Source organism: Hyperolius riggenbachi, chromosome 5 (assembly GCF_040937935.1).
Source record: "Hyperolius riggenbachi isolate aHypRig1 chromosome 5, aHypRig1.pri, whole genome shotgun sequence".
Lineage (NCBI taxonomy): Eukaryota > Metazoa > Chordata > Amphibia > Anura > Hyperoliidae > Hyperolius > Hyperolius riggenbachi.
Window position 1 is genome coordinate 388,994,907 of NC_090650.1, and position 20,173 is coordinate 389,015,079.

The following is a 20,173-nucleotide window of genomic DNA, read 5'->3' on the forward strand; positions in this document are numbered from 1 at the left end:
CCTAAAGCGCACAGCTGACCCAACGTACGAAAACGCCAGTGCGAGTAGCTCAACAGCTGAGTGGCTAACAGTATCGTTCGGAATGACTGTTAGTGGTTTTGCTTCACTACAGTGTAAGATTGCAACTGTGTGTGTGTGTGTGTGGGTGCGTGGCGTCCCCGTATTCGGCCTAAGCGCAAAGCTGACCCTAATACGAAAACGCGGATTGCGCGCTGAGGACTCGACAGCAGAGTGGAAGTGTCTAGCGAACCGCTAGTGGTGGCAGTGAGAGGTGTTCTGAGGGGTCCCAGCCTTGTTTTAGCTCGAATAAGGCTGCTCCCCACTTGATCTGGTCAAACCCGCAGTCGGGAACCGTATACGCAGGCGTGCCGCGGGCCGGTTACTGACACCAGCATGTGAAGTTCAAAAGGTCCCTACAACGGAGACTGCCATAGAAAGATGGAGAGACAGACCGCTACCCTCTGGTAGACCGCTGCCCAACCCAATGGCCTTTACCGGTGGTGCCTGGCAAGCCCTTCACAGGGCAGCATGCAGTTGAACAAAGAAGCCATCCTCACACCATGGGGATATAAAATACGAGGAACTTTTAATAGGCATATTCAAACAGACAGGAAGGTTGCTGACGCATTTCAGACATGCCAATCCTTAGTCATAACCATAAGTGATTGAGTAGCTTTGAAAACTGTGCATGGCTGCTCTTGTCTTCTATCTTAAAATTTACCATAAGCACAGTTGGTGCCCTACGTCAGGGCTGCCCAACCGGATGTGGCCCCTGGGCCGCACTCACTTGCCCGGGCTATTTTTTGTGTTTCTCAGGACCATTTAACCAGTAGGCCCACCTTTTGTTTGCACTTGGTATCTTTATCCCCCCCCCCCCACCTTCATTTGGATATTGATGCTCTGCACCCTCCAGCCAGAAAAATCGATTGTTGGACAACACTGTCCTACGTGGTGATGCCTCATAATTTTATTATCACTTTATTTTTTTCAATCAAGTTATCCCATGCACGAATATGAAATCACCTTTGTAGCAATGTAATCTCCTGCAGTAATTACAAGGCCCACACGCCCATAAACTGTGCTAGCAGCATGGTTGCATCTGCAGATAAAAATAGGTTTAGAATACATTTAGCAAAATGCCTTTAGCTCTGCAGTAATTTTTTTTTTTTTTTTTTTTTTTTTATATATTTTTGATCAACAAAACTGCAGTATAACTTTAAACACAAGACAATGCCTGACAGAAGCTAATTATTGTTCTTAATATGACAGAGATAGTAAAGGGTCATCTTGAATGTTCATTTAACTTAGTGATCATGCATTTCAAAAGTAGAATTTCCTGTTTCAGCAATGTTTCAAACTATATTCTAGGTAATTCAGTATTCAAAGATGAATTACAATAACTAATCTCACTATGCATGTGCTTTTATTTAGCACTGCTTCAGAAATGGGTCCAAACTCCTGTCCTCACCAGTTCTGTAATTGGGGTGTACTATTCAGATTACTTGTAAACTGAATAGGATACTGAAGTTTTTCCATTGTTTATATTCTGCAGGCTGCATAGAAGCAACATTTTTGTGCACCAGTAACTTGTCTACTCTGCCCCTGCTACCCTGTCCTGCCCCACTCTACTACTGCTGCCATGTCCAGTCCCACTCTGGTACTGCTGCCCTGTCCCACTCTGGTACTCCTGTCCCTTTCTGCTACTGCTACTACTCCCCTTCCCCATTCTGCCTCTCCTGTTCTGCCCCTTGATCTACTCTTGCCCTTCCCTGCTCTGCTACTATTGGTCTTCCCTGCTCTGCTACTGGTCTTCCCTGTCCCAATCTTCTACTGCTGCCATGTCCTGCTCTGCTACTGCTTCCTGGTCCCACTCTTTTACTTCTGCCCTTTCCTGCTCTGCCACTGTTGTCCTGTCTTGCTCTGGTACTGCTGCCCTGTCCCACTCTTCAACTGCTGCCCTGCCCTGTCCCGCTCTTCTACTGCTCTCCTGCTCCGCTCTGCTACTGCTCTCCTGTCCCGCTCTGCTACTGCTGCCCTGTCCCAGTCTGCCACTGCTCCTGCTCTGCTGTTCCTCACCGTTCCGCTCTGCTACTGCAGCCTTGTCCCTCTCGCTCTTCTACTGGTGCTCTGTCCCACTCTGCTGCCCGCCCTGTTCTGCTATGCTACTGCTGCCTGCTCTGTCCCACAGTTCTACGGCTTCCCTGCCCTGTCCCGCTGTGCTACTGCTACCCTACCCTGTCCCGCTGTGCTGCTGCTACCCTACCCTGTCTCACTGTGCTACTTCTGCTTTGTCCTGTCTTGCTCTGCTGACCTGTCCTCTCCTTTCTTGCTACTGCGGTCCTTCCCCACTTTGATACTGTTGCTAAGCACATCCATGTGCTCCATGCTCCCCAAGTGCATTCTATCACTTCATTCTGATATTGCCTCTCTGTGGGAACCAGTTATGTAGTAGACTTTGCTTTTGAAAGCTGCTTCTGTATATCTCCCAACCAGCAGAAAGTTTATGTTGAGGTTTTGAAAAAATCCCCTTAATCAGCTGCAAACATTTGCATTCTGAAATTCCCCATCTATGCTGTGTTGTCTCAATAGTCAGATTTTTATCCCAGACACAGATGTTCTGTGAGATGTCAGATATTAAGACACAGTATCTGTGCGAGAAAAAATTGCTCATGTTTTTATGTAATGCTGCTTGTGTCTCATCTCCATTTACACATTTATTGCTGATAACAACAACACAGAGAAAAGCCATGTAATAATTTTAAATGAATTTGATGTCTGTCACCCAAGCCCCAGTACACAGCTGGCACAGTCACCGACAGTTATACCACATGCATGCCCTCACAAATTAATCTTCCTTTCAATTTTTACCCTATTTGGTTTTGTGTAGCACAGGCATATTCACCCTTGACACCCCCCTCCCCAGCATTAGTCAGGATGAGTGGGCAGACAATGTTTCCTCATACATAAGCTTCTGCGAGGACTCCTGTATACTGACCAAATCTTTCATTGTCTATCTGAACAATAAACTGTGCTTTTCCAACAAACTCCGGCAACTGCGTAGGTGCAAAGAAGCTGCACACAAGTCTGGCTTCCAGGAGGACTACAGGAGAGCAAGAAACAATCTCAACATGGAAGGGAGAGTCGCCAAAAAGGACTACGCTAAGAGAATGAAACGAAATCTCTGCTCAAAGACTCACGAGCCATTTGAAAGGGTCGCAAGGCTGCTGTCAACTGCTAGCCGCCCCTTCAACATGCTACACACAGCACTAAGCTATGTGAGAAACTCAGCAACTTCTACTGTAGGTTCGAGCACCAGGTTGAACCTTGGGGTGACCGCCATCTGCCCCCCCCCAACCTCAAACCCCAGGCCTCTGCCTCAGAGGGAAATGTCCCTAGTCTAAGCTTACCCCTTCGTTTGTGAGTGAGGCCAATGTTTTACTCCACCTATCTATGTCGAAAGCTAGGAAAGCCGCAGGCCCTGACAGCGCGTCGACAGCCAGCCTGAAAACTTGTTCACGGCAGCTCGCTTCCATCTTCAGTAAGTACCCACAGGAGGGCAAATTCTCTGCTTGCTTCAAGAAGTCTACCATCATCCCTGTCCCTAAAAAGCAGGGAGTCTTCTAAATCAACAACTTTTGGCCCGTTGCCCTAACATCCATCATCATGAAGACCTTTTTTTTTTCGTTATACAAAGTTTTTTATTGTAAATTGTAACAGGTAAGATAGGAAGGATTTAGGGATAATGTAGTGTTCAGATTTAACTCCTAATCTAGCTCTGATCTTTTGCTCTAGTTGGATGTTTGAACATCATGAAGACCTTTTTGATAGAGTAGTCCTGTCCCATCTTAAGTTCTCCACAGTGGCCCTTCTAGACCTGTTCCAGTTTGCATACACAGCAGACCGGTCCAATAAGTCAAAGTAATGCATCATTGATGCACCAAGGCCCACCAAGTCAAAGTAATTGATAAGATCTAAGAAGCTAATGATATACTAGGTAGTTGAGAGAAAGAGATCTTCCACACCTGAAGATGAATACAAAAAATGAATTTGCCTTTGCTAGACTAAATATTTGATAAATGCACACATTATATGTTATATGCCAAGACTACAGTGTAGTATCAGTCTGTTCCTGGAGCTCGTTGATGATGTCACAACTACACTACGTCAACACATAAACCGCAAAATAGACCTGCATCGTGTTGAACATTTGCGAAAAATGGCAGCCTTAGCCATTAAAGGGAAGATCCGCGCATGATATAAAAAAACAAACTGCACTTGCCTGTGGCTTCTTACAGCTCCTGGCAGTCGATCGGTGCCCTAGCTGCAGCTCCTCTCCCTCCTGGCGTCCAGCGGTGAAGAAGCCGACCTCGCCAGGTCGGCTTCATGTGCGCTCCACGGCATGGGTCACGTGGTGTAAGTGACGTCAGTGTAGTAGAAACCCGATAATGTCCCTACACCACGTGACCACCCCCCCGCGCCACGGAGCGCACAGAAGCTGACATGGAAGCCGACCTGGCGAGGTTGGCTTCTTCACCGCTGGACGCCGGGAGGGAGAGGGGCTGCGGCGAGGGCACCGATCAACTGCCAGGAGCTGGAAGAAGCCCCAGTTAAGTGCAGTTAGTTTTTTATATCCTGCGCGGACCTTCCCTTTAAAATGAAGCTAGTGTTCCTGTATTATTTTTCTAATTTATTTACCTCTTTCCAGGCATGTTCATCACCATAGCAGCACCCTTTTTTTCTCTAGACGGAATGCTGTACTGTAGTTGCTTATCTCACTACCACCTCCTGCTGGTGAAGTATTTCAATGCAGCCATATAATATTTTGTTTCACCCATAAGATTCCATTACATTTCACTTTTTGAATGACCGTGTGCCAAGGGATATAAACAACAGGCAGATGGGGTCCATGTTGTTAATGGATGTCCATAACGATGACCCTTCACTATTACAAGTAGGAGGGGGGCTTCAGTCAAACGGGATTTCCATATTTCTTGATGCTATCTTTTAGCAGGCAGGTTGATGCTCACTCATTGTAATCTGATATTTTTTTATCCTCGTCCTAATAGTCCATTGTCCAACCAAACTTGTCCCACGTCCTTTGCGTACTGTACGATTCTATTTCAGTTATCATGCTGGGATATCTTGAAAGGTTATTTTACCAATACAGTTTAATTTAACGCCCGCCATATGGAACCAATAGGGTCTGTTTCCTAATGTGAATGCTTGGAAAACCTTACATTCATATGTTAAGAGTACACATCCTTTCCTCATTAGCTGGAAAGTAGAGAGATTTTGGCACCAGTTCTATGTGGAAGCTTTGTGCTGCTTTTTATATGAATTTTGTTTTTTAGACTTTGATGACACTGTTTGGAATAGGAAGTATCTAATAAGTCAAGCATTTTGTCTAATGTTCTGCCAGTGTATTTAATATATGCCTGGAGGTCTGAAATACTATCTTCTTCACTACAGTAATATGCATTTAATTCTCTGTAAGCAGAAGGTCGAATTTTTTTTTTTTTTTTAGGCTGAAAGTACATTTTCAAATGGAGTAATTTAAGCCATCTGGTCGAGGGTACAAGAGTAACGTACAGTTGGTTTTTATGGTTTAATCATGATCATGTTAATGCACACCAGTAGCTAATTAAAGAAAACTTTTATTGTCTACTTTAAATGGGTTATACGAGGAATATGAGTAGAGTTCTCCTTCCAGCTCTCCAAACTAAATGGTTCCTTTATAGTCTCTCAACTAGGCTGGTCCTTCCATGTTTGATGTTAAAACCCAGGTCCCCGTACATGTTTACAGAAGAATGGTTTTAGTTTCTTATTTCCCCTGTTCACTAATTCAGCCTTTATTTGTTTTTTATTCCTTCTTGTTTTTTTGAATAATCACAGGGATTAACCCAAAGGGGGAGCCTTTGCTGAAGGCATCTCTGTGGGCAGAACAGGTGACTGCCAGGCGTACACTGAGCAGTAGTTCAGCCCAGGGCGGTTTTCCAAGCTCCTCATTTTCCAGTAGTCATTCCTGCTAATTGCCATATTTTGTTTTCACCGTTCCTCAGGGAGAATGTTAATATACTCAATTAGTTTCAGAAGTGTGCATCATAAATCACCGTCGAGTGGAACCTGCATTCTTTACACTTTCGGATTGTAGTAAAACATACGCTCTATTGGTCTGCTGAATTACCGGAGGCCTTCCTTCATTAAATGAGCTATTCATCCAGTTGATGTCACACAAATGGCCATTATACACTGGCGTGGTCAAATACTAGACTTCTATATCAATTCATTGGCTTGATACAATGGACCACCGATAACTCGGGCTGTGGTTGAAGTACAAGAGCCATATTTATGCAGTTGACCTATGACTGTGTTTTTGAAAGTTATTCCACGCACTTAAATTGCTGAGTCAGAACAGACAAGCCTTTAGGAATTTTAGAACTTTTAATCCTATTACCCCGTTAGGAAGAGCTCTCTGGTATCTGTATGCTTGCACTATGTTTATTATTATTTGCCACCTATCTTTCCTGGCAGTGGACAATAGTAGGTGGCATATCCAAAAGTATGAAGCCCAACATGGAAAAGGTGTGATTAAATTAGTGGGGTGATCATTTTTTTCCAGAACAGAATCAAATGTTTCAGCATCATCTGAACAACAGCAGATAAGGAAGATTGTACTGGGTAAAAATACATAATTTCTGTGTTTTAAAGTTACAAACTTTTGACTTCACCCCTTTTAAAATTCAGATAAAAATATGGGCCATCAAGAGCCATACAGACTATAAGTTGTGTTTGGGATACATTAAATAGGTTTTGGGATGCAGTTCCTGATAAGGGAGATCCAGTAGTATGTGAGTGTGGGAGAAGGAGGTTAAAATGGGTTAGAGAAGATCATTAGCCGAGTAAAGGTTGCGTTTAATAAGGTGTCTGTAAATTAGTGTGGTGACGTTTGAAGGGGCCACTGTGAACTGTGTAGGTATGAGGTTGAGGTGTCGTTTTTGTTTTATAGGCCAACAGTAGAGGGACCAATAGAAAGAAGCAGTGTTCTAAGTATGCATGAGCATTTTAGTTCCATCCTGTATCACAATTGACCTGCTAAGTGGGATTTTTTTTTTTTTTTAGTTGAGAGATGGGAAGGGGGCCAAGTCAAATCAGACTCATATAATGTTTGTTTACTAGTTTATAAATTGCCTAGTTATTCTGGTTCTACATATATAATCTTATTTACTTTTCATTGTAGGTTTCCAAAAAAGAACAAAAGAAACGGGATACTGTTGATGGACGCACCGTGGACACTTCCTCTCGCTATAGTGGCGCCCAGGACAGCGGCATTGGGAGCGACAGTGTAAAAATAAGGATTGTTCAGATAGAACCTCAAAGTGGCACAAGCCATCATAGAATAGTACAGCCCTCCAAACAGTCTTCTATTGTGAAAAATCTCAATTTCATACCCTTTGATATCTTTATCACTGCCGGCCGTATATCCTTGATGTCATACTCTTGCACTGCCTTGTCAAAATCCAAGGTGAATAGCGATGATGGTGAGAAGATGGGAAAAAGTTCGCTGAACTTAACAAGCACAGAACCTGATGAGAACCTAGACAGATCTGTTCAGTCAGGAATATCCACACTGACAGCTGAGGACCTCTTGACCAGCAACTCATCTTCTCCAATTAATGGAAAATCTGGCCTCCTTTCTCTAGAGCGCCTTCATGCCTCCACAAGATCTTCTGCTCGCCAAGCCCTGGGCATCACCATTGTGCGACAGCCTGGGCGAAGAGGGACTGGCGATCTCCAGCTTAACCCCTTCCTTCACCTAACTGTATTTCAGCCATCATTTTTGATCAGCTGCCATCACAGGAAGCAGAAGGTGGAAATATCTGTCTTTGATGCGCTTCTGAAAGGTGTGGATCCAGAATACAAGTGTTCAGGTATGAATATCCTAACAATGAAAGCTCTACAAATAGACACTTTTATGGTAGCTTGGACAATACTGAAATATTGAAAATCGGTATTTTTCACATCCTTTGTGTGATATGAAACGCAGTACATTCCATCCTACAGCTCATTTACATATTATCAAAGGAACAATGTTATTCTTCTCAGTTGACTAAAGGGCTGTACACAAACCTGATTAAAGTCTGCCAAGGCAGCCGATAATGACCGTAGGAAATTTTTTTTACAAATGTGACATGTTTCGGACTAATCCATTTATTCATGAGTGGTTCTCAGGGTTTTCTTTATTTTCAAAAGTATTTATTGAATGGCAGTTGTTCTGTCCAATTGCCAAAACAGTGTGAAAATTAGTAGGGAGGCTCGTCTATATCTTTGTCTAGATCATACATGTCAAACTCCGGCCCGTGGGCCAAATCTGGCCCTCAGAGCTATGAGATTTGGCCCTCATGGGGGTTTCCCAACTTTGCATTATGTTTGGCCCACTCTAGACCACCAGAGAAGCTATATTGGAGGTGAAGCCCTAGAAGAACAGGCAAGCCATATGGGGAGGGTGGCAGCTCTAGATACTAGGAAACTGCATATGAGAGGGAAGGGGGCCATTAGACACCAGAGAACTTTCTAGGGGCAGGAGGGGGCCACTAAACATCAGGAAACTGTATAGGGGAGGAAGGACCACTAAACATCAGGGAACCGGATAGGGAAGAGAGGACCATTAAACATCAGGGAACTTTATAAGGGAGAGAGGAGGGCCACTAGACATAGAGGTCGGCCCACGACTTGGTCCCAGAGCTCAATTTCGGCCCACTTTGTATTTGAGTTTGACAACCCTGGTCTACATCCTTTCCAGGCAGTGCTTTTGCAAAGAATAAAGGAGATACAGAGAATAGTCCAAAACCTGCCAAATCTGTCCGACTTTTACGGCCTACTGTAAGTGACTGCGACATGGGAGAAAAGTCATTTATAGCACATTTTATTTTGGGAGAAATGTAGAGAAGCTTGAACAGAGGCACCAGAATAGAGTAAAAATATTTAAAAAAACATTTTATATGGGCGGTAGTGGTGGGGACTTATCTCCCCACAAGTAAAACACAGACTGTGTCGATTAAAGTTTAACAAAGATATATGGGATCGCTGGTTGAGTAGCCAACATGTATACATGTATACCTCTATTCCTACCCGCTCTGAATCCTTGGAATTAGGCTTCCTCCTGGTACGCCTTCTTCGGGTTATATGATTTAATTTTTGCTAACATCTCTCTTTTATGTCTTTAGTGTATCTACCGAACGTTTTCAATTAATTATACAGTTTACCTACTCCCTGTAACGATTGTGGAATTCTCTCCGTGATCAGCGCACAAGACGTGCGCTGACACTGCGGAAATCCTCCACAAGCGTGTAATTTGAGGGAACCCAGCAAAAGGTGCAATGCACCTGTAGAGGGAAATTCCTGTCAACAGGTGGAGCTGTGGAGTGCAGAGGAACTACTCCTCTGCCCTGCCACACACGCCAGACAGGAATTGCACGAAGGGAAGAAACGCAGGGCAAGATAGCCCTGAAAGAGAGAGATCAAAGCGACAGAGGGTATGTGTGTCCACCAAACTAGTCGCCACCCTGCGACGATGAACACACAACCATGAAGACAAAGTGAGAAGGCAATCGCCAGAGATGGCGATTGCTAACAGCAACACGAGACCGAATAAGCACAGATGAGGAATGTATGTATGTCCACCAATCTAGCCGCCACCCTGCGACGCGGGACACAAAACAAAGGAAACCAAGTGAGAACGCAATCGCAAGAAAAGCGATTGCGAAAGAGAATGAGCACAGGGACAGATTGTATGTGTGTGCACCAAACTAGTCGCCAACCCGCGACGGTGCATATACAACAGCAGATATGAAGTAGGAACGCAATCGCGAGAGATGCGATTGCCCGAGGTGACACAAGGCTACAGCAAGGCAGAGCACGAGAGTAGCAAAGGCACAGCAAATGATACAATGAGAAAAGGAAAATAACAAACGCTAGCTAAACGCGAACACCGCACTCATTCGCAACAGTGCACGCGTTTATGCGCGGTCTCCGCGTGATAAGCACAACAGAGACAAACACGCCTAACTAACCACCGACAGACAAACACGAAACAGAGGACGCGAGCGCTTGCTTAACGGTTACCTCACTAAGCCTCCAGCAAGCGTTCGTAGCAGACAAGACAGATACACGAAAACAGGAATAAGTGAGAGAGACGGATCCACATCACTAGCGCAAGGCGAGTGCGATCCAGGCAAGACAGATTAGAGGAGATAGCTGGTAGCAACCGCTGCTCCAGCTATACTCCAAGAGCAAAGATCAGAATGACTTCCTGTCGACCACCGCTGGGACAGAACAATTGCAACAGACAAACAAAACAGATATGCAATCCTAACTGCACTAGGAAATCTGCCTAGTGCAGTTCCAGGAATTACTCTAAACTAATCTTCAAACAATGAGCAAGGCTGACACTCCAAGAGTGGTCCACAGGACTAACCCTTATGACCAGCCCAGGTCTGTGATATCACATAGTATATATAGAGCAAGCCTACAAAGGATGTGGCTAGGCAATCTGCATGACAAATGTATGCAAATTCCTCAGCAGCAAGCTGCACAACTGACAAAAGGTCTCTCTTCCAGAGACCTGCAGAATGCAGACCTGAACAGTGGTCAGCGGATCCTCACACTCCCTTATAATTATTTTAGTTTTCAGCTGTATCCGTACTACATTGTATGTATTTTCATGCTGTTTTATATTTATATGTACTTTTTGGTGTCTCATTTATCTTTTTCTAATAAAAGCGATTGGTTAATGAAAAAAAAAAGTCCAACAAAGATACCGTTTATTTAAGTACTCCACAATGCAATGCGTTTTGCAGGTTATATCCTGCTTCATCAGGCAATCAAAGGACTTGTACTAGTTTTTGTTCCTTTGATTGCCTGATGAAGCGGGATAGAACCTGAAAAACGCATTGTCTTGTGGAGTACTTAAATAAACTGTATCTTTGTTGAACTTTAATCAACACAGTCTATGTTTTACTTGTTGAAGAGGTAAGCCCACCACTGCCACTGTTTTTAAATGTTTTTACTCTATTCTGGTGCCTCTGTTCAAGCTTTTCTTCATATTGCTAAGTCCACCCCTGGAGTAGGGTTGCCATCCCTTGTTTCCTATCTGCAGAGAGTGACTTCTTAACCTGAGTGGTGTCAGGTCATAACATCCCCACCCGCCTATACAGTGGTTGCCTTTGTGGTAACCCACGTTTGTGAGTATAAACTCTTATACAGCTTACTACTACCAATTGATTGAATGTACTACACTAGTTTGGACTTTCAATGTTCGGTTTTTTTCCTTCAGGTAGTTCTTATAAGCATGTGTACTCATGAAATTTAAATTTGACATTTTTTTCCACACGATAGTGTCCCTTTAACCATAGCTAAGAAAGAACTAAGAGACTGTGCAATTCCCTTTTTTTGTGTTGGATAGAGTTCAGAAAACTTTTAATCTATGCCTGGCATTATTCCTGTCACTGTCAGAGATTCCTTCTCCTTTCCTGGCTGAATGGCTGATGCCACTGGAACAAGCGGGAATCTCTTCTATGGGACATACAAGTAAGGTCACTTGAGAAGGCTCAGAACTACTACCAGGTTTTCACCACTGTCTAAGTCCCTTCAGTAAACAGAACACTGCACACCAAGCAGTAGCCTTTCCTCAGGTGTGAACTGGTATATATTCCGGGAAGGAAAACCTTAGTGCTTTTTGAGCCTCTTCAGTGAGAATTTCCCTTTGTGATCATTTTCGCGGGCAAGGCATTTGGGATTAGCATTTTACAGATCCATTTAGAAAGGAAAAGGTATGTCACAGGAATATGCTTTCTTTGGGTCAAGATCAATACATTTCTTTGTGTTTTTGCACCCAGACCTATGGAGAGTTCTGAATTTAAATCAGAAGAATGTACAGTACAGCGAGAAAAAAATGTAGTAAGACGTGCTAGGCTGGGTCCCATACTTAAAGAGAACCCGAGGTGGGTTCTAACAATGCTATCAGCATACATAGGCTGGGTCTGCATATACTGCCCAGCCTCTGTTGCTATACCGATCCCCCCCTAAGCCCCCCCTGCGCTCCAATCAGCGGGGAGGGAAGGAAGGGACACAGGTGGGGACCGGAACTATGGAGGAGGCGGAGGAGCAGTGAGACTGACAGATGCAGAGATAAACAGCCGGCTGTGACACGCTGTGTGTCGACAGCTCGGCTGATGATTTGTGGGGGCATAGCAGAGCGCAGGGGGGGGGGGCTTAGGGGGATTGGTATAGCAACAGAGGCTGGGCAGTATATGCAGACCCAGCCTCTGTATGCTGATAGCATTGTTAGAACCCACCTCGGGTTCTCTTTAAAGGAAACCTGTATGGAAAAAATATACCTCAAATGGATACTTACCTCAGTAGAGGGAATACTCTGGAAAATTCTAAAGCCTCTCTGTGTCCCCCTCCACCTCACTTATCCAGCACTGGGATCCCCCAGAACTTCAGCAACAAGCGCTTGTCAACCAAGCTCAGCTGCACTGTGCAGGAATAAGCAGGCTCGCATCTGCACTGTAGCATGGAGCCCACAGGGGTTTTTCCGCCAAGCCAGAGAGGGTCCATGCTACTGCGCAGTGTGGCCACACTCGTCTGCGTGCAGGAGCGCAGCTGTGAGCTTTCAAAGGGTCCAAGCAAGAAGGCGGGGTCTGAAGGAGGATGTGGTCAACAAACTTATTTTTTAATGCTCTATAACATGAGACCTTGTTTAACCATTTCAGCCCGCTAGGATTTTTAACCTTATGCAACAGAGCAATTTTCACCTCTTTATCACTAATTATCACAATGCATTGATCTATATTTTGTTTTTTCTGGTACCAATTAGGCTTTCTTTGGGTGGTACATTTTGCTAAGAATTATTTTTTTTCTAAATGCATTTTCACAGGAAAATTAAGAAAAAATGGAAAAAATTCATTATTTCTACGTTTTCAGCCATTATAGCTTTAAAATAATACATGCTACCATAATTAAAACCTATGTATTTTATTTGCCCATTTGTCTCGGTTTTTACACCATTTAAATTTTGTCCCTATCACAATGTATGGCGCCAATATTTTATTTGGAAATAAAGGTGCATTTTTTCAGTTTTGCGTCTATCACTATACAAGCTTATAATTTAAAAAAATGTTTATAATATACCGGTACCTTCTTTACATTAATATTTAAAAAGTTCAGACCCTCAGGTAACTATTTTTTTTTTTCATTAAAAATTTTATTGGGGTAATTTTTGGTGTGGGAAATAAACAGTTGTAAATGTAATAATGTGCGTTTTATAAATTGAAAATTTTTTGTAGATGTAGTTTTACTATTTGGCCACAAGAGATTTTTATTTTTTTGGTCTTTCTCACTTCCAGGAAGCGAGAAGAGGACGGGAAACTATTTTTTTTTTTTTCAGAAAGATCGCGAATGTACGGGAACCATGTTCCCATTCATTGATCTCTGGGCTACTGGGGGGTGGCACGGGGGCATGCGCAGAAGCGCCCATCAGCAGAACAGCAGCAGCCTGGACGTGAGGATCATGTACAGGCGGCATAAATGGTTAAATTGTTGCTTAAGCTGACTATACACTGGTTGATTTTTTTACTTCGATCGATTATTAAAATTGATAAATTAATTGAATGGATCAAATATCGAATTGTTGTTTTTATGTAGAATCGATCCTTATCACCCGATAATCAATCAAATTCTTTACATTTATTAATGGAGTATATCAGGTTATTTCAATCGATGGAACAAGAATCGAGAGCTTTTCATTTTGTATTCAGTCGACCTTTACTCGATCTGATACATCAGGGTACTTATTTTATGATCAAAAATAACCTCCAGTCAATTAAAGGAGGGAAAGGGGAACAAAAATTGACCCTAGTATATGGGCAAAAAATAGATTCATGTCCGAAAGATTCATCTATTTTGTATAGATTGTTCTATTTTTTGACCAGTCCAGTGTATGGCCAGCATTAGAGTGAAACTTCACTTTAAACCATGGATAATCTGATATCTAATAATGGGGGGGGGGTTAGATTGAAGAACAATTTTCTAAAAGAAAAAATGAAAACCACACAGCTACCCATCTTTCCTCCATTTTGTCTGTAGATTACTTTTAATCTGTTGAAGTTATCAACCCTACATCTTGAGATGACCTCTTTAACATCATCGGGTTTAGAATTATGGAACCATTTTTAAAAAAAAATCTGCTCCTTTTCCAGTATTCACAGAAGACAATGCAGTCTATAAAACAGACTATAAACCAAAGTATTGCAATAGCTCCAAATTATTTTCAATATGAAACACAAGCCTTCACATGTTTTGTGTTACAAAGCTTAAAGATTTAAAGGAGGATGTACTTTACCCAGTCCGAAATAATATAGAAACCCAATATCCACTTTTTGAAAGCTTGTGGAAACACATAGCTCAAGAAGGATAAAAAGCTTTTATTTACAATGACATTACTTTAAAAAATAACATTGTCTTAACAGATTATCTTGTTATATTGTATCGAGCATCCAGATAATTTCCATCAAATCAGTTCCAGAGGTGGGCTGGCAATTCTAGGAATATGGTATCGGGAGGGAGAGGCTAGTTTCCTGACACAGAGAATGTACTTTAAATTCAGACAATAGAACAGCGTTTTACCTTCATTCTATTGCCCCTTAGAGAAATGCTGTAAATTTCCTTTATTTATGTAGCCCTGATAGTGCTACAGAGCACATGCAAGTCTACAACCCCTGACATCAGTCTCCACCCTAAAGAAGTATCAACTAACAGGGCCGGATTTCTGGAGAGACCACAAAGGCCCGGGCCTTGGGAGGATGCAGCCCAAGAGGCACCTGGACATTAAATAGGGATTGCTACATATGAAAGAGAATGCAAATGTGGAGCCTCACATAAAAAAAGGAAGCTGATGCCCAAGTGTTATGATCGCTTCTGCAGCGTTTACTGCTGACTGCACTGGTATTGCAAACCAAGCAGTTCTAATGTCATTACATGCATTTGCTTGCATAGTTTGGTTTGCACTTAAACTAGTTGCTGATTCCATCTGCAGTCGCTCTGAAGTTTATGACAGTTTAATATGCTTTTGTGTAAACAAACATTGTCTGCTGCAGTGGAGGGGCGGTCCCTTTCCTGCAGGCTGCATATCATTGTCTGCCTTTTCCTGCTATCAGCCTGTGATTAATTACCATTCACTTGTGTGGGAATCTGCAGGTCTGCTCCCATTGGATGACCTCAGTATAAGGAACTGCTTCCTGCAATGCCTCATGGGCTATCATAGTTTCAGACTCTATCTGTTACTCTGCTCGTGCCCCACCTCGTTCCTGGTCCGTGTGGACTGCGCTGACTCCTGCGAAGGGGTCAGCGAGTCCTCCTAGTTCTGCTCTTGTTCTAGAAGTTGCTACTTGCTTGTCTTGTGTCATATATTGGTTCATCGCCAATATATACGCATACTTGCGCATTTTGTTATTTTCCTTGTATTCGTGTTACGTTAATATATCAGTGTCGCTGATATATACGTACACGAACTGTTTATTTCCTGTGTTCAGCTAGTCAGTTTTCCAGCACGTTTTGGTAGTTTGCGCGTATCGTGAACACCCGTGCTGAGCTAGTTATCCTGTTCCTGGTCCTGTTTGTGGATTGCGTTCATCTCTGCGAAGAGATAGCGAATCCTTCTGAGTCCTGTTCCCTGTATTACTTCAGTCTTAGTCAGAGTTCCTGCTTATGTCATATATCGGTTCATTGCCAATATATACATATGTTAGTCAGACGTTACGAATAGTTTCATTGATAGCTGTAATTGTAATACGCTAGGAAAACATACTTATTGTATATTTATCTGTGTTACGTTCATCTATCTCGATCCTGCTATTTCCTGTCTCTCCTGTCCTGTCTTTGTGAGGCACGCCATCGCCGCAACGCATTGGCTGCCTCATTCCAGTCTGTCTGGTTTTGGACGCTTGCTGTCGCTAAGTAATCGCTAGCTAGCAAGCGTTCATTCTGTCTACCTGTCCTGATCTCCTCAGTCCTGGTTTATGCGCTCAGCGCTACCTTGCGCTGAGACGTTATTACGAAAGTGTTTGTGGCTGTTCAGATCTGCACCGGCTCTGTGCACCACAATCTCCTATTGGAGTCAGTCCTCTCCTCCACTAAACTGGGGATATCCTGATCCCTTGTGCTGGTGTGTGTACCTCCTTCACGTCAGCTTATGTGTTGTATGCTGACTGTGGAGATTACACCCCCAAGCTTAACACCAAGGGAGCTGTACATGAAAGAAAGGGGCTGCAGTACATGGATGCAGGGCTCTGGAGTTGGAGTCTGAGTCGAGGAGTCAGTCGGGGCAATTTTGGGTACCCGGAGTTGGAGTCGGAGTCATTGATTTCATAAACTGAGGAGCCGGATGATTTTTGTACAAAATCCACAGCCCTGTTAAGTATTAGACTAAGGAGTTGGAGTCGGGGCAATTTTGGGTACCCGCAGTTGGAGTCGGAGTCGTGGTTTCATAAACTGAGGAGTCGGAAGATTTTTGTACCCATTCAACAGCCCTGAATGGATGTTACATGTTGAAGAGAAGGCTACACATGGAATGGGAGGGGCACTACTGCACATGGACGGGGAGCCCCAATACACTTGTCCTAGGAGCGGAAAAAGAATATGGCCTTGTCATTCAAAAGTCATAAATGCATACAGATTTCATGTACAAGAAGATAAATACTGATAACACACCTGTGAAAAACAATTTTTTTTAAAAAGGGGTAGAAACGACAGGCGACATTGCTGGGCAGAGTCTGTACAGATGGGGAGTCAGCTGTAAAGCTGATGATGCACTCTACTGTAATGTGGAGAGGCGAAGGGCTAACAGACTGGTGTTAACATGACATCACACAGTGGGCAAGGGGAGTGACGTCAGCAAATGTATCGGCCATGGCTTGGCCGAGTTGATCCCCCTGGCTTGATCGCTGGCTGGGCGGGGGCTGCTATACACAGGTGGATTTTCCGCTGAGGCAGAATACAGGATTATGCGCTGATCTAGTAACACTATCCCTGACGGGTTATTAATTGGTTTAATTGAGCTTTATACCTGACCAAAGAGGCTCATCTTATAGATGAATCCTGCTTGCAACTTCTGAGTATTTCATGTTTGTGGTTTGACTCTTTGCCTGTTTCAGCTTATCGTTCGACTTAAGGAGACTGATGTGTGTTGTGCATTTCCAGTGTAAGATGATGGAATACACTTTGTAACTGAAGAATGTAGTTGAATTCCCAGATAAAAATCTGGAAGTGGCTTAGACATGCCTGACAGTTAACACATGTACTGTATTTCCATGTGTGAGACTTCACTGACAGAGTTCTTATCATCTTAATTTTAAGTGCCCACATAGTTACAAGAGATTAAACCTAAGACAGAGGTCCAGCACACAGTGTTTTTTGTAACTGTGATGCATTTTCTTTACATCTTTTTGAAAAAATGTTTTCACTTGTTCCCCAAGAATCAGATTTCCCATTTTCGGACCATTTCTATCGCCGCATCATTCGTAAGTCGGGGACTACCTGTACTTTAAAGCTGAATACTCACCTGACAATGGATTGGGGAACGTCACAGCAACACCTCACGACAAACTAGGCTCCCCGATCTCTCTTCCTGCCCACAGGAACATTCGACACCACACAACGAGCAAGAATGAGAGTTCAAACGATTGCGGCACTTTGCGCTGGAGTTGACGAGGATCTTAACATTCCGATCTGCCAGGATGGTCATTATGACCGCACGTCACAAAGCGTTGTTCCCATAATCACGCACTCATACCCACCTCGCGAGATTGTGGAAACGATCACTCATCACTCAAAAAATCGCTGGTCATCAAAAGAATTGCAAAAAGAAGAAGAGGTGGGTACGAGCCTTTAGCCACAGAACTGAAACAAATATGCAAGTCAAGTGCTCTGACTTAAGTCTGACCATACTCACTGCATATAACAGCCCTCCCACTGCTGTCTATGGAATGTGTACATAGCTATAATTACTACTTATGTTACCTCCTCACTATTCTTAATGGTAGAGGGTGTTGGCTATGGCTGATATTTGTGGTTAGTGGGATGAGGATTGGGGGATTGGGGGGGAGGACACCTCTGATTTGTCAATCACCACTGTTGATGGTGTGATACAGGAAGTGTTGCATCCAAACATCTAAACTTCCAGGCATTGTTGTAGGAATCCTAGCGACCCACTTTCAGGTATGACTACACGAGTGTTGAAGTTGACATGTTAATGTTCGTGTTTTACCAAGGGATAGGATTACTGGCTTTAAACTTTGCTGACAGGAGCAGTGTAGGAGGTGGCCACTAGTATTGCATTTTTGAAGTCCTGAATTGCTTACTGGCCTTCACATTGAAAGGAGGTACCGTAGATGTGTGAATTTGGTTATTTGGTGGGGCTTTTTTCTTTTTTTTAAGCCATATTTCATTTTTCCCTGGCGTCTTTCTTTAATGAATCGCACACTGAAAAACACTGAGGTATGTAAAGCATTTTTAACACAGCTAGAAAGAAGTTCATCGTCATCCCATTACATGAAAGGGAGAGAGGAAACTACTGAGAAAGGTATCTTGAGTCATTGATCACAGCATGTTTCAAGCTTATAAGGATGCTTGTTGCTGTCCACCAGGGTTTAGGAAGGGGGGGAAATTACTTTGATGTTTCATTTTCTTATGCACACTGCGTACATTTTTTGATGTTTTACCTTTAATCACAGAGTAGGCAGCTTGTTTTGGCAGCCTATCTTGGCTGTGGGCAGGAACTTGTGAGTTATTCCACATTCGGTACACAGAACTTCAGATGAACTCATAATAATGAAACTCCTACGGAGACAAATTCTGTTCCTCAACTACTGTTATTATTTTCTGTTTGATGGAGGTCAAGAGGCAGCCTCAGAAGTGGTTTACAATTGCTCATCCCTTTCTGCGACCGGTGCCCTCCAGCGCACACGCGTTCCAGAAAGCACTTTTCGAGGCGGCATGGCATACTTTACTCAGCTGCTGCTTCAGAACTGCAGGGCAAGCAAAACTGTCGGATTCTGTTGCAGAAGGAAAATCAAGCCAGATTTCATCTCCAAACATTCCAGAGGCGGTAGAATAAGAAGGAGCTATGATTGACTTCTCGCTCTAAATGCTGCAGATTGACTTTCCTGCAGGCTGATTAGTGACCAATCAATTCCTATGCTGGTTTTATGGCTTGCTTAGGCCTCTTTTACATTACATAACGCGTGCAAAGGACCACTTTTGCAAAGAATTGTAAAATTTTAAATACATACAACAAGAAATAACATTTGTAAAGTACCTTTCTCCTGTAGGTCTCAAAGCGCATAAGCATGGCTCAGATTAATAATTGGTTTATTGGTAAATTGTGGTACAGTGAAAGTCCACAAATGCCAGGCTAAACAGGTGGCTTTTCTGTCTGTATTTGAATAACTCCAGGGCAAGCAGATGTGTGAATCTGTGATCAGATGTAAGCCCCCCCCACCAATAGCCAAAATGCCAGGGTAAGGGCTGTCTTTACTGAGTGTGGTAGGCAGCTCCAAAGGGTAGGGGCAGCATGACAGACAGCTCTGGCAATGGGGGAGAGCCCGTTGTTACTCAGGCGACCATGAAAAAAAGGGTGCCAGGAAAGAAGGGCCCAGCTGGATAACGAAATGGCCCCGGTGGATAACAAAATCTGATAACAATAAACATTATTGTCAAACTTGGTTAACGATAAATACCGTTTTAAAAACAGACGGGAAATAACAAAAATATATTAGCGTTAAAAATCGTTACAATACAGCTTAACCCAATTCTACTCTCACACAGAACCTTCCCCTGGTGGTGTCTAAAACTAAACATTCCCCTGGTGGTGCCTAACCCTAACCACCCCCCAGTGGTGCCTAACCCTAACTCTTCCCCCGGTGGTGCCTACTCCTACCCACTCGGTAGTGCCTAACTCAAACCACCCCCCTGGTGGTGCCTAACCCTAACCACCCCCCGGTGTTGCCTAAACCTAACTGCCGCCCGCGTGGTGCCTAACCCTAGCCACTCCCCCTGGTGGTGCCTAACCCTAACCACTCCCCCTGGTGGTGCCTAACCCTAACCACTCCCTCTGCAG

The 20,173-nt window shown here is 43.5% G+C and overlaps 1 protein-coding gene across 3 annotated transcripts in view; it reads left to right on the forward strand.

Moving 5' to 3' along the window:
- Positions 1-20,173, forward strand: part of VPS13B (vacuolar protein sorting 13 homolog B) — a 1,202,086-nt gene that overhangs the window by 823,588 nt on the left and 358,325 nt on the right. For all 3 annotated transcript variants that reach the window (XM_068237718.1, XM_068237719.1, XM_068237717.1), the window contains exon 34: positions 7,238-7,928. In XM_068237718.1, the coding sequence (XP_068093819.1) occupies positions 7,238-7,928 (691 nt within the window). The remainder of the gene's footprint in view (positions 1-7,237; positions 7,929-20,173) is intronic.